This window comes from Melospiza georgiana, chromosome 15, assembly GCF_028018845.1.
Source record: "Melospiza georgiana isolate bMelGeo1 chromosome 15, bMelGeo1.pri, whole genome shotgun sequence".
Taxonomy (NCBI): Eukaryota; Metazoa; Chordata; class Aves; order Passeriformes; family Passerellidae; genus Melospiza; species Melospiza georgiana.
The window spans coordinates 6,206,849-6,220,410 of NC_080444.1; the positions used below are offsets into that span (position 1 = coordinate 6,206,849).

At 45.0% G+C, this 13,562-nt stretch overlaps 1 protein-coding gene across 2 annotated transcripts in view; it reads left to right on the forward strand.

Moving 5' to 3' along the window:
• Window positions 1-562: 562 nt before the first annotated feature.
• The window catches only part of GLRA1 (glycine receptor alpha 1), a 36,843-nt gene continuing 23,843 nt past the window's right edge, over window positions 563-13,562 (forward strand). For both annotated transcript variants that reach the window (XM_058034810.1, XM_058034811.1), the window contains exon 1: window positions 563-640. In XM_058034810.1, coding sequence (XP_057890793.1) covers window positions 585-640 — 56 coding nt within the window. In that variant the 5' untranslated portion in view covers window positions 563-584. The remainder of the gene's footprint in view (window positions 641-13,562) is intronic.

Below are 13,562 nucleotides of genomic sequence, written 5' to 3' on the forward strand. Positions count from 1 at the left end.
GCGGGCAGGAAAGCGCCACAAGCGGGACTGCAGCACGGCTCCACACTGACAAATTCCTGTGGATGTAATTAGGAGGACACTCCGGCCAGCAGCGGAGATTAAACCCTGGGTTCTTGAGGGTCGTCGCGTCCCCCCACCCTCTCCCACCTCACCGCCAGCACCCTGATGGCAAACCTACACCAGCTGCGGCCGCCCCTGTCGCCAGCCTGATGTCCGGAGCGACATCCCGCTGAAGGGAGGGTTCCGTGCGGGCAGCCCCGGCCCCGAGCGGCGCTGCAGCGGCGGTGGCGGGGGCTCCGGCGGAGGAGGGCCGAGCCCAGGCGGGAGCGGCGCCGCTGTCCGCGGTGCTGAGCGGGCGCGCACCGGGCGCTGTCCGCGGTGCTGAGCCCGCCCGCCGCTGTCCGCGGTGCTGAGCCCGCCCGTGCCGGGGCTCCGCCGCTCTCCCCACCGCTTCTCCCCAAGTGCCCGGTTACTTTATTGGCCAACCCCACCGGCCCACCCTTCACGGAGTACAAAAAAAAAAAAAAAAAAAAAAAAAAGAAAAAAAAAAAAGAGACAACAACACAACAGTGAGAGCTGGAAAAATGTGCAACGTCAACGCGCTCGGAGTCTACGTGTGGGAGACGATCGTTTTCTTCAGGTAAGGCTCGGCTTTACGCGAGGAGCGCGGCCGGGCTGGGCACGGCACTCAGCCCAGCTCGGGGCACAGCCGAGGGCAGCACCCCTGCCCCCAGCTGCCCTCTGCCTCCCCTCGGTACCCCCCGGGCTCGCTGTCACCCAGCCCCGGGCTCGGGACATTCAGCGGCTCGGGGAGTTACTCCGTTTAATTAGCACCGCAATCTCGCTAACCGCAGTGCTGAAAACACCGAGCCCCGCTGCTTGCAAAGTGACAGCTAGTGGCGGCTGGCAATGCTGCACTTGAATTTGCCCGGGTAAATATTCCCAACTCGCCCCCTCCCCATGCTCAGATTGCAGGTGAGTTCCGTGGGATGCTTCCACTGCCTGCCTCTGAGGGATCACCCTCTGTCCTTAGCTGGCTGTGTTTAAAATCGCCAAAAGCAAAGAATAATCTCCTTCCTTCCCAAGTTATTTTTTTCTCTTTCATGCTGTTTTGACTATTCTGTCTTTGCAGAATCTAAATGAAAGCCAAAGGGGGTGGGGGGAGCTTTTTCCAATTATGCCTATTATCCCCCAGCTGTACTTTGACTCTGGTTTAGATGTGTTCAGTTTCTCATTAAGGCTAAGACAGAAGGAACAGCTTTAGTCTTAAAGAATTGCTTCTTGTCCATCTATCCTTGCAGTGCTTTTATTAAATAGAAAAAAAAATTGGACAGTAGAAGCTTCTATATTTCAATGAAAAATGCAACCTGCTGTAGCAAGTGAGAAACACCAATATAGGCAATTGGAGAAAAAAAACAAACCGTGTTTCATGATCTAAACTTGCTCATCAGTCTCAGCCTTCCATTCAGTTGCATGGCTCTTACTTCTGTGTTTTGCCAAAGTCTCATCTCATAGTTTAATGTGAAAACACAGGCATTATTTGCTTAAAATCACTGGCATAATACTTATTATTTTATGAATCACAGCACCAACCAGTACTAGCCAGACTTTGAGCTAGCATCCTCTTTCCTTTTGAACACAAAAGTCTTTCTAGATATAAAAAAACAATGGAACATCCCCACTTGTTCCTGTAATTCCACAGAAATTCAGAGACAGCAAGATTGTCTCATGAACTCAAAGCAGTAATTGTTTATGTTAGGTAAAACAAGAGTTCTAGAAATAACTAAAATCACCAATCTCTGAGAAGCAGTGCTCAATAACCAACACTTTAGAGCCATCCTTTCTCATCTTAGTCACAAGTGTATTGCAGCCCTGCAGGACACAGTGGGATGGGCTGACAGGGAGCAAATGGATGTGCAATAAACTCTTAGTTCAACACTGGGGAAGAGTGGGTTAAAAAACAAACAAAACAAACAAGACTAAACAACACAAACACCAGAAAGCAAGAAGAAAATCGCATAACTGAAAAAAAAACAGTATTTCCAGGCTTGCATTTGCTATGTCCCTGGTACTGAAGCCTCTGAAGTGCCAGAACAGTGAAATTGATGCACACTCACAGTGAAATTGATGCACACTCGTCCTGCAGATCCTGCTCACACCTGTGCTCCATCACACCACATGTGTAAGCACTGACAGGTCCCCAGCACATCCATCCCAGCCATGAGCAATTCAAACCCCTGGTAAACCAGTCACTTCAGATGCCAATGCAAAGGTTCATAATGTTATAGACTATACATAGAGATATGTGGTATTACATCATATTGCATCCAAAAGGTACTTTTGTAACTTTATTTTCCTCAAAATCGCCATTTAAGAATATTTGAAAATGCTTTAAGACAATTACAGGGAAAGGATGAAATCAGATTGGTTTCTATACTGCAATAATGTTTTAAATACATTAAAAAAATACAAAAGCAAAAAACTAATCAGTAATTCCTGCTCAGAACTGACTCTACGCAATGTTTTTCTTTTTTTCTCTCCCGCTTTGTGGTATGTGTTCAATTTATTACAGGCCAAAAATCTACCAGCCTCTCTAGTCCAGGAATAACTTTGCTATTTCAGTTTCAGTAAGAGAAGTTTATTAATTAAGAGTCATTCATAAATTATGTGTGCCAATTACTCCTACTCAAACTCAGTCATACATGATGTTTAACAAACCCAAAGCTGATAATCCAATAATCCATAAGAGAAGTATGCATTAATTTAAATTACAAAGTGCACCACGCTTTATTGTCAGCCTGTCAAAGAGAATCCATTGTATGTTAGAATATATACCACACAAATATATATATCCAAAAAAAAAAAGAAAAAGAAAATCTAATGTTCCAAGGAAAATTATATACAGCCAATATAGAAAAATAAGCCAATATAGCAAATAAAGCTAGATTTGTTGCTTAACAGAAATGTCCTCCACCAGCCATTTAAAAAACAAGACCCCATGGGAAAGAGTAACAGCTGGTGTGTGAATGCAAACATTATGGTACTGCCAATATAATATTTGTTTCTGTTCCAGTTGGAGTGTTTCAGAAGGAATTTGTGATATGTGGCTTATTCTGACATGCCTTTCTTTATGGAAGATCACTTCCCATCCTGCTACCTGCCTCCTCAGACTGCAGTCACTTAACTGTGACTCAGGCTTTTCCTGGGAACCTGGGCAGGGATGGGAACTGGGCTGGGATGGGAGATTAAGACAGCTTGTTTGGCCCAGCTTTCCTTACAGGTATCTAGGTAAAGCAAAGTGCTAGTTCTTTAAAATAGATTGGACAGTTTGGGGCAAAATTGGACACAGGGATTTCCAGATGTCCTACTTATACCCGTGGAGACATTTACAATCAATCATTCTCCCAAAGTCTAACTACACACCCTGAGTGTTCAGCTGTGAATTCCTTCATGCAGAACAAAATGCTCCCTTATCCTGGATGTTCTGTGGTACCATTGAATTTTCATAGCTGCAATGGTCCAGAAACACCACTGCATAAGCTAGAGGTAGGAATGCACCTTGTCAAAATTAGGAGAGAAAAGATGCCCTAGAACTGACCCCGTACCCAAATGGACACTGTCCTGTGAGGCTTCGAAAACCTCTGGGCCTGATTTTGGTCCTGATATCAGGAATCAACAGCACAACCTTCGTGACTCAAGATCAGGGTTGGCCCCTTCTGAACAACAATCTGTCAGCTTGCAGGAGTGATTCCAGGCAACTGCTCCAAGTGAGTCACAGGCTAAAAGTTGCTGCCAGCCTCAGTCCCTACTGGATTGCTCCACCTGGCCTGTTTATATTCCCTCCTGTCATAACAGAGCTCTTCATTGCCAGTTGATAAACAATAAGAAAGTGCCACTGAGAACATGAAGCCTCAACTTTGCAGGGAGGAAAAAAAAACACAAACAAACCATCTCCTAAAACGGTCTTGGCAAGTAAAGGGGATGATTGGAGAGCTGCTGGCTTCATCTCCTTGAAAATACCAAGAATAAGAATAACCTGCACCGTATCTCTTAGGTTCCTGCTATAGCTCTGCAGGGAGAGGTAACATTACACAGTGAAGATCCAGCCTGAGACTTCCAGAGCCACAAGATAAATGATGTAGCAGATGTTGTCAATAGTGACAGAATATTTTCCATTCTAACTAAAATCCACTAGAAGTTGTGCCTTATGACCTGTTGTGCCTCTGCAGTGTCCCTCATCTCCATGAAATAAAAGTGATTTAGCAAGTCTTGGACCAGATGGTTCTAAGGATACTCTTTAGCTGCCTTGGTCTGCAACCTTTAATAGCCCCATTAGAGACCCTGCTAAAAGGGTTACAGAGCCAAGGTTTGAAAATGTGACCATGTAGACAGTTCTAGAAATCTTTATAAATCATTCTGTAAAGAAAGATGAATTTGGTGTCATTGCAGTAAAAGCACAAAATGTCTGGGACCCTGCCTTCTGCAGGGACTTTGATCCATCCGTCCTGACTCTTGCATTTAAGACAAATCAACATAAACTACATAAAACATTTTCTGACAGCCTAGTCTTAACCTCCTTCTTAGCCAGACATCTGCCTGAAACAACTCCAGACCTGCTCTGTGGATGGTTCAGAGCAGAAGACAGGCTCCACCAATGTCTGTGGGAAAAAACCCATTCTTTTCCCCCCTACCTTAGGCTGGGTACAAAGAGAAGGAAAACCCTAAATAACCAACTTGTTTATCAAAACCATTACAAGGAATGTTGCAGTTTCACAATGGGCTAATAAAATACCCTTGGTGCCTGAGGCAGTGGTGCTGTGCAGATTTTAGGTAATGCAGCCTGGCTGTCCACCTTGGCTCACTCTGAACATTACCCCACACTGCAGCAAGTGCCACTGGCAGAACAGAGATTTACTGTTCAAATACCTGAGAGCTGCTGCTTCTGAAAAGAGATGGAGATTGGAGGGAATGGTCAGACCCTGCCATTACATGCAAAGGCACTACAGAGACTTTCTTCAAAAACAACAATGAAGGCATGGGAATTCTTATTCTCCTTCTCCCGTAAGAGGAGTTGGAGTCCCTTAGGTGTGAAGCAGGTCAGCAGCCCTGACTGAGTGTCCCAGATTTAACAGCACAAGAAAAGGCTCAGGAAGTTCACTCTGCTGCTGACCAAGTGATTCCAGCCAGAAAGGAAAGCTCCCATAAGCAACAGCACAGGGCATCTCCCCTGGTCCTGGGCAAACAACATCCCTTGTGGGCTGAAGAAATTCATCTCACCAAACACTCATGAGCTGACCTGGATAGAAAAGGATCTCAATATCTGAATTAAGAAGTTAATCAATGTCCAAAATTAAATTACTTTATTATCCCAGCACTGAGCAGCAATCATTCATCTGCAATAGGAAAGCAGCAGATAGGCCTGGTTCTCATTTCATCCCAGCATGCAGCTTAAAAGGACTCTCCAAATTCCAGAGTCAAAACAAGGTGTCAGACCACCTAATGAATAGCATTTCTATTTAGGTACTGATGAAAGACAAGAGTCTTATAAAAATAAATCATGATTTAAAAATCACACTAACTCACAGCATTTAATTATGTCAAATCACATCACCCATTCTCACTTGCTTATTTTCTATAACCTGGAGCTTTTCTGAGATCCCAAAGTGATCAATGCTAAGACAACAGATAGGCTGTTAACAAGTTATGACTTCCATCTGGTTTATTTGCCTGTATCAGCTCTCACTGTTGTGGCACATTAAATTAGGGTTTCACTATTTCCAGTAAATTACCCTTTTGCTCTCATTACCTGGCATGTTTCTACTGACCTTCATCTATCATCTAGGGCACAAATTATTGGGTTTTTCATGAACTACGGTTACACCTGTGCATCTCACATTCCAAGAGAAAGGTTTCATCATAAGATTTCAAAAGCTGAAAATGTCATTCCAGCACACCCTTCCCACCACAGTTTTATTCAATTTTTTAAGGGACAAAAAAAGTAATTCCAAGAACTTTCGATAACTTTAGTTTGGGGAAAAAAAAACTGACAAAATGACAAAAACCCAAATCAAACCAACAACACACCAAAATCCAACATCAGCTTGGGATACATGAAACAAAAAGGAAGGAGGGAAAGAAGCAGGAATTCCTGCTGCAAGACACTGGAAGGATCAGCAGCACCATGTCCAGAAAACTCAACACCAGTCTGACTGCTGCCTTCCAGACCTACTTGCACAGCCCAGGAAAGAGCATTTTTGCATTGTATCAGCACAATAAACTGTTCCTAATTCAACAGGTCAGTACCCTTTACAGAGACAAAAAATTCACCTATTTCTTTTCTCTCACCCTTTCCCCCAAGTATCCATACAATTTACATTTGTGTTTACAGAGGCAGACAGAACAGGAACCATTTCCCTCCAAAGGAGGTGGTTTGCATTGGGATTTCTTAGCCCAGATTGGTGCAAAATGTAACAGCTCCCTTCCCCTCTGGGGAAAGTGCTGATACAGTCCAGCTGATCTGGTGCTATCGATCCCATACACACCTCCAAGCTGCTCTTAAATCTCTCTGATGCTTCAAGAGACTAATGCACCAAAACTGAAAAAATCCAGAAATACAATATTTTTCCTCCCCTCAGCAAGGCCAGAGCCCAGAGGGGGCCTGCAGAGAACAGAAATAGATGGAGGCAGGTGCACCCATTGTTCACAGGAGCTGAGCTTTGCCAACTGTGCAGACAATTAGTTCATCCATACAGTGATGCTGATTTGGGGACTGCACCACATCTGCCTGGTGCATGGGCACCATTGGCATCCTGTACATACATCTCTGCTGGGTATGAGTGCCAGCAAAAAGAGCAGCAGAAATCTTAATTTACCAAGCCTCACAAAATTAAGATTTTGAGAGAGAGGTCAAAACATAAGAAAATACTTCAGCGCCTCTGCTTTCCTTTTGATTTCTCCCTCTTCGCTCTTCCATTGAGGCTCACAGCCTGCTAGAAATAAAACAAAATAAAAGGAAAAAAAAGGACAAAACACCCAAGTGCCTTAGGAGCCAGCCAGGGAAGCCTCTTGTGTTTATCAGTGCCTCACTGTGGGTGGGTGAAGAGGGAACAGAGCACCGGGGGCTGCCAGCCCCGGAGTGTCGCATGGCTGGAACAGCAGGGCTTGCAGTGCCATCAATCAGCCCGGGCTGCCTCCAGAGCAGAGCTGCTGCCAGCAGCTCCCCAGCCCTGCCCGCGACCACTCGCCCAGAATGCAAATCCTGCACCCAGCCCCGGCAGGGCCGGAGCAACACAAATCAATTAAACGGCAGCGCAAGGGGGATCAGGGCTGGATCAGTCGGGCTCGGCAGCAAAACGCAGCTGAGCTAGGAATGCTGCAGGAAATCCAAACAAAACCACGGTTTTCTCGCCTTTATGTGATTTCTTCCAATTTTGTTGGTTTTATTCTTTTGTTTCGGCTGATGCCCGTAAAAAGATGCATTGTGTAAAGCCTCGAGCAGAGACCCCTCCTCCTCTCTTTTATGGGGGAGTTACAAAACCTGAAAGCTTGCAAGGGCCAGCTCTTATCAGCACCCTTTAAAAAAGTCTTAATTCCAAATGTCCCTGCTGGTGGCTGTGCAATGTTGGTTCAGTCCCCCATTACAGCAGGATATGTTCACACAGGTATTATTACCTCAGTGAGGAGTGGAGAACCTCTGGCTTGCTGGGTGAGGGAACCTTTCCTTATAACAATTTTGTCCACAGCCTGTTTCCACAAAGTGACTTTCTGAGGGGTATGTTTACAATCCTGTCTGTTTGCTCCCCGTGCTTCCACCCTCTGGAAGCAATGCTGACCAGGGCAATAGTTGCTGGCACACCCACACAACAACACAGAATTCTTTCCTGCACCAGCTCTCCCAAGATCTCATTTACAACCCAAAATGTGTGTATCCCACCTCTCCTGCCACCCCATGGGCCTGGGAATTGTAAGCATTGTCCAGCTTCCAGCCCCATCCATCACACCCTGACACAGAGCTGTGGACTTTGAAATCATCTCCCAGCAGTGAGGCTGACAAAGCAGCAGCCTCATCAAACACAACTTGCTCTCCTGCACCAGGGCTGAAAAAATGGAGTTTGGTTTGTTCAGTTCCCCGGCTAAACAAAGAGTGAGGAGGAGAAAATCCCTCCTGGGCAGGGGACCCAGGGCTCGGCCATTCCTTGCAGAAGTTACACTTCATTATTACTCATTAATAAACTGATGAATTAGACCAGGAATCACAGATGGCACAGAGGGAACAATCAGGTCCAGCAGGGTATTTGTGTTGCAATTACAATGATCAATTCCATCAGAACATATCAACATGAGTGCTCTCATCACACAACTCACTTTACATAGCACAGACTTCATCAGAGAACCCCAGTTTTACCACAGGATCCCCACTTTTGCAGGTAGGTTACATAGGTTAGCTCAGGAGACCTCTTGAAAGGATCTGCAGCAAAAAGTTCAGATTCAGAAGATAAAATCCACCAGCACTCTGAACTACGTGTCATATCCCTTAAAAGAATTCTATTCATACCACTTCTGATTTCGCAAAAAAAAAGTTACAATATCCTTACCCCACCTTTACTAGCAGCATAAATGCTTAAAGCAAAACTAATTTTTAAAAAGCTGCTGTAGGGAGCTATTTGAACTGATGGGAGTGACTGCAGAGCTATAGATAGAAGAGCACCCACGACTTCTCGGAATTCTCTGACACTTGTCTGGTCTGTGATCTAAAACCCTCTGACGTCAATTGAGGTTCCCATTGCAGCTCTCCATCCAAACACCCAATCAGGAGCACATCAGCAAAGAGAATATTCTTACCTAGATGATGAAGTTTCACCTTGTTAAGACGTTTTCCCCCTTTATTTACTGCCTTCAGGAGGGCTGTTTATGCGCGACTTTGAATATCTGACTTAGCCCTCTTGACTTTAAAAGGAATATGCAGTGTGTGTGTGAAGCAACAGACACATGCTTTTGTCTGTGCAAGGATGTTTTCCCCTTTGTTTTTCCACAAAAGACAAAAAGCAATTATAACTTTGTGTTTTTTGTAAGCCTCTCAGTATAGGCACAGGTGAGAGTCAGTGCTGGTGTTTGCTGGGTTTATCTCACAAGTGCTTAAAACCTGAGCTTTGACTTGTGCTTCTCTGTTGTTCGAACTGTTTTCAGACCTGTCTCAAAGGCTTAGGATCATACATCTCCAAAAAGTCACTGCATGGACTCCAAGAGCCATAGATGCTTCTGGAAGAGGGAATAGTTGAGAAAGTCACTAGAGATAATGCCTGTGGCTCAAAAATTAATTTAACAAACACTTTTTAGTATGCGATAAGCAAGAGTAACCTCACAATCCTTGTGAGGAGCAGACTTAGCACAAAACTGAGCATTATTTCCATACAATTCATTGGTCTCCCTGTGCCATTCCCAACTATATACAACATGCAGATTTCTCCTCCCCCCAGCCAATTGTCTAGTCATTTATTATTTTCTTACTGCTCTGTCCAGGCAGCGTCAGCAAATGTTCCAAGTGCTGGTGTCTTTCCATAGAGTTAATCAGTGTAATTGGGATGGTTTATAGCTCTGGACAGAGTGTTTTGCCATATGGCATAGGAGCCATGGGCTGCAGGAACGTGGCAGTGGAGCAGAGACACCAGTCTGTGCTGCAGTCTGAAGAGATTTTTCTCACCCCGGTGAAGTTGTTACAGCTCTCCATGGATGGGAACGACCGCAGAGGGTTAATTCCCTGAGGTTCACGAACAAGTGCCTCCCAGCTCCTCTCCTCAGGTACAGCCACAGGAGCCAGTGACAACAGGGGGGGGTGAAGGACCTTTGAGAGTGTTTTGGGATCCTTTGGGTTAAAACTTTAACTGATTACATCCTGTGACTACTGCAATGCAGTTACTTCTGGTGCAAGAGCTAGAACCGGTTTAAAGAGCTCTCAGCAGCAGGGCACAGCCATCCAGGACAGAAACATTTAACAAGCCTACTCTTCCTTTCCTGTCCCCATCCTCCTTCCACTAATGGTAACAAATAATAGCTCATTGCCCATTTCTTTCTCCAAGTGAAATCTCTCCCCAGGTTCTCAATTTCCATATTTCCCCAGCCACACTGTACACATCCACTCTCCCATCCCGTTCCTGTATTCAGGCCTGCTCCCTGCCCGAACACTCAACTGGATTAAGAAAACAACTATGTCCAAATTCCCTTCCCACCTGTGAGAATTAACTTTAAAATTGCCCCCTGAGTACACCCTCCACCAGGGGCTGTAAAACACCAGCAGCTGAGCACGACCAAGGCATTGAGATCACCACTGTGCAGGCAGCACATCTGTAACACCCTCAGCTCCTTCTACTCAGCACCAGGATAGGCCAAAAATTCAGTATTGGGACTCTCTTCGCCCACTCACCTCCACTATTCCATCTCCTTTCCACCTCTAATGCTGCGGGCCAGAAATTGGAACAAGGTGATGGAGAAAAACAGGCAGGCAATGAGTTTCATCCTATTTAATTGAATTGCATATCAATATTGATTGTGCTATTAATTTTGATAGTAAATCTAATCATTAAAATAAAAAGTCTGCTTGCAGTCTCTGCCAAGCCTTCCCAGCAAGGGTCTGGCAGCATTCCCCTCTAGATAACATGTTGGTGTGCAGTCAGAAATAAATGTCTGGGTGCAGAGTTTAGGGCTGCCCCTCTTTCTTTTCAGGATGACCTGTCCTTCCTGCTGCAGAGGAGGAGAGAGAGACAGGCAGCTTCAGCATCCTCTGAGCTCTGCTGGGCTCCAGGATCTGCTCTGTGCCTGGGGAGGGTTCAGGAGGAGGAGGAAGAGGCTACACTGTTAATCATGGGCAGCACAATGCTCTGATGTGCAGCTGCCCCTCTCAGAGCCTGCTGGAGGCAATAAAACAAAGCTGATGTGTTCTCCCACATCCCCCAGCCCCAGGCTGGCTTTGGAGGTAAAGGGGGAAGCAGTTACTCTGCACACCTCAGCCTGCCTCAGACCTGATGGGTATTTCCCTCCCCTGGGATATTTCTTAAAGAACACATCACATCTGAAGGACAAACGTGTGAAGCAGCTCACCTGAACGCTACTCCCAACACATCCCTGCCAAGGTTTCTGGCTTGCTGTGTTTCAATAATAATAAAAACCCCAAACCAACCACTTCAGAAACCTCTGCTGAGCAGCACAGAACCAGGGTAGGGGTGAAGCATCTTCTATATCTCCCCAGCCTGCAGAGATCCTACTTCTCTGGAGCCACTGATGTGGCATCACTTTACCTTCACAGGAACCTGAGCCCTCCACACTTTGCAGAGAGATATTTCCTTTGCAAACACTTGTTTGGCAACAGTTTGTTTCTGCTGCCAGACATGATTTTTTTACACTCAGAATTAATGATTAACAATTAAATTATTTGACAAGGGAATTGAGGCTCTGTGCTAATTAAATTCCTTCATCACTCCTCTTTGAAAAGAAAAAAAAAAAGAGAAAAATTTATTTCTCAGTATCAGCATTCAGTCAGAACAGGGCATTTTGTGATGCTGGACTTAATTAGATGGACAACCATGGCCACAGCCAAAAAAGAGAATAAAAGGACAAAAATATTGCTCAAGGATCATGCAAATGGGAGGAGGAAGAGAAGGAAACAGCCAACTGGAGAGCCTGGAATCAAGTGAACAGACACATCCAGACTGCAGAAGAGCCACATTCTAAACCAAATAATTGTTTATAAGAATATATAATCTGTTTAGCTGAAACAAAATGATACAGACAGAGTAAACAGTGCCTGTATAGGCTGGGAAAAAACAGCAATAGGTGTCCTGCAAAGCTCTGTTTTAAGGGATTCAATCCTGCTCATCACCACTCTCACATCCTGCTCCTGGCTGGAGCTCCCGGGGGCTTGCTGGTGTCTGCTTACACACCAGCATTAATATCACAAAAGATTATGCTAGTTCATCGACCCTTTGAAGAGATCCTTCCCATTGTAGCTGCTGTGATGATTGCCTGATGGCACTTTCTCAGCCAGATCCACTAGGGATTACAGCAGCATAAATAAGATAAGCCTCTGTCTGACTGCTATTAAAATGCTCAGCTCAGACAACTCTTACACCACTGCAAACTCCATCCTCGGTGGGTTTGTCACAGCCTTTGCCTCCCTTTGTTTATTCACAGAATAAATCTTCTCTCTGAGCAACACAACCCCCACTAAATTTCCAATTCTCTTCCAGTGCCAATAATTTTGGAATCACTCTGCAATTCCCTCTCTTTGTCTCTGTGAGCCAGGAGACAAACAGTCCTGTTCTGGAAGGACTGAGAGATGGAGAAAACCCCAGAAAGCTCCCGAGACAGCACATAAAGCACTAGCCCAGACAGACCTGGAAGACAGAGGAAGCTGACAGAATTTTTGGGTGCTATCTGAGCTAAGCTGCCATTCCAAAGCTCAGCTGTCACAAGCAGAGTAAAGATTTTGGGGCTCTGTTAGACAGAACCCATCCACCTCAGGGGATCAGCCTCTCTAGCTCCCAGTGGTGCTTTCTGCCATTATTTCTAAGATAGAAAGTAGATTTAGCTACCTGCTTCTAGAAAAGCTGCTCCCTCTGCACTGCTTTCTTGTAAATCCAGGGGGAGTCTCGTTTCAGGAAAGCATCTAGTAACCAAACAAACTGGGGGAACTCAGAACTCACCATTCCCAGGTAAAGAAACACAGCAGCCAGATAGATTTTAAACCATGCATCAAGCCACTGAAGCCTTGTGTGAGAGTTTCAGCACATCCCCAGGGGTGCTCCCAGGGACAGGTCACAGGGATGGGCAGGAAGCTGCAGAAAACAGTGGAGCTTGTGAGAGGGTGGTCCTCTCCCAGAGCATTCTGAGCTTCAGTTATCCAAATATTTATTTCCATGTGGGAAGTGAGCCCATGAAATTAATTTATTTGCAGCTTTGATGCAGAAAGGATCAGAAAATGGCACCCAAGAAACACAGATTCACTCACTGGAAGTGGGGTGTATATATTGAGTAGAGACTTTCACACTGAATTTAGGGGAAAGATGAGCACTGATTTCTTTTCTTTTTTCTACCTCATTTTTAAAACAAATGCCAGGGGAATTGCAGTTTCTAATTATCTTTTTCCACTTAAAGATTATTAGATGCTTATTAGGTTTGTATTGCCTCTCCCCTCCCACACACATTTTCCATTTCCATATACTTCATCCAGTCTACAGTTAATGAGAAGGAATCAGTGTATTGCACTGTCTGGCATCTTGCTGAAATGGCAGAAGTCTTTGGTTACCAAGTCATTTGCTGCTTAATTGAAATCTTTTCTCTGGACTCATTGCCATGCAGACACTCCATTGGAATGCAGCAGTCAAGCCCAGTATTGATTGTCCTCCTACTCCCAGCTTTCTCCTGCGTTTGCAAATCAATTGCACCCTGTTGCTTTCCTTCTAAAAACAAATTAAATTAAAAACCATCACCCATTTCACAACCCCATTTACCCCTGAAACACATTGGTTCTGCTTTGCAGTATTTCCTTGGGGCAGAGATGGGGACAAGAC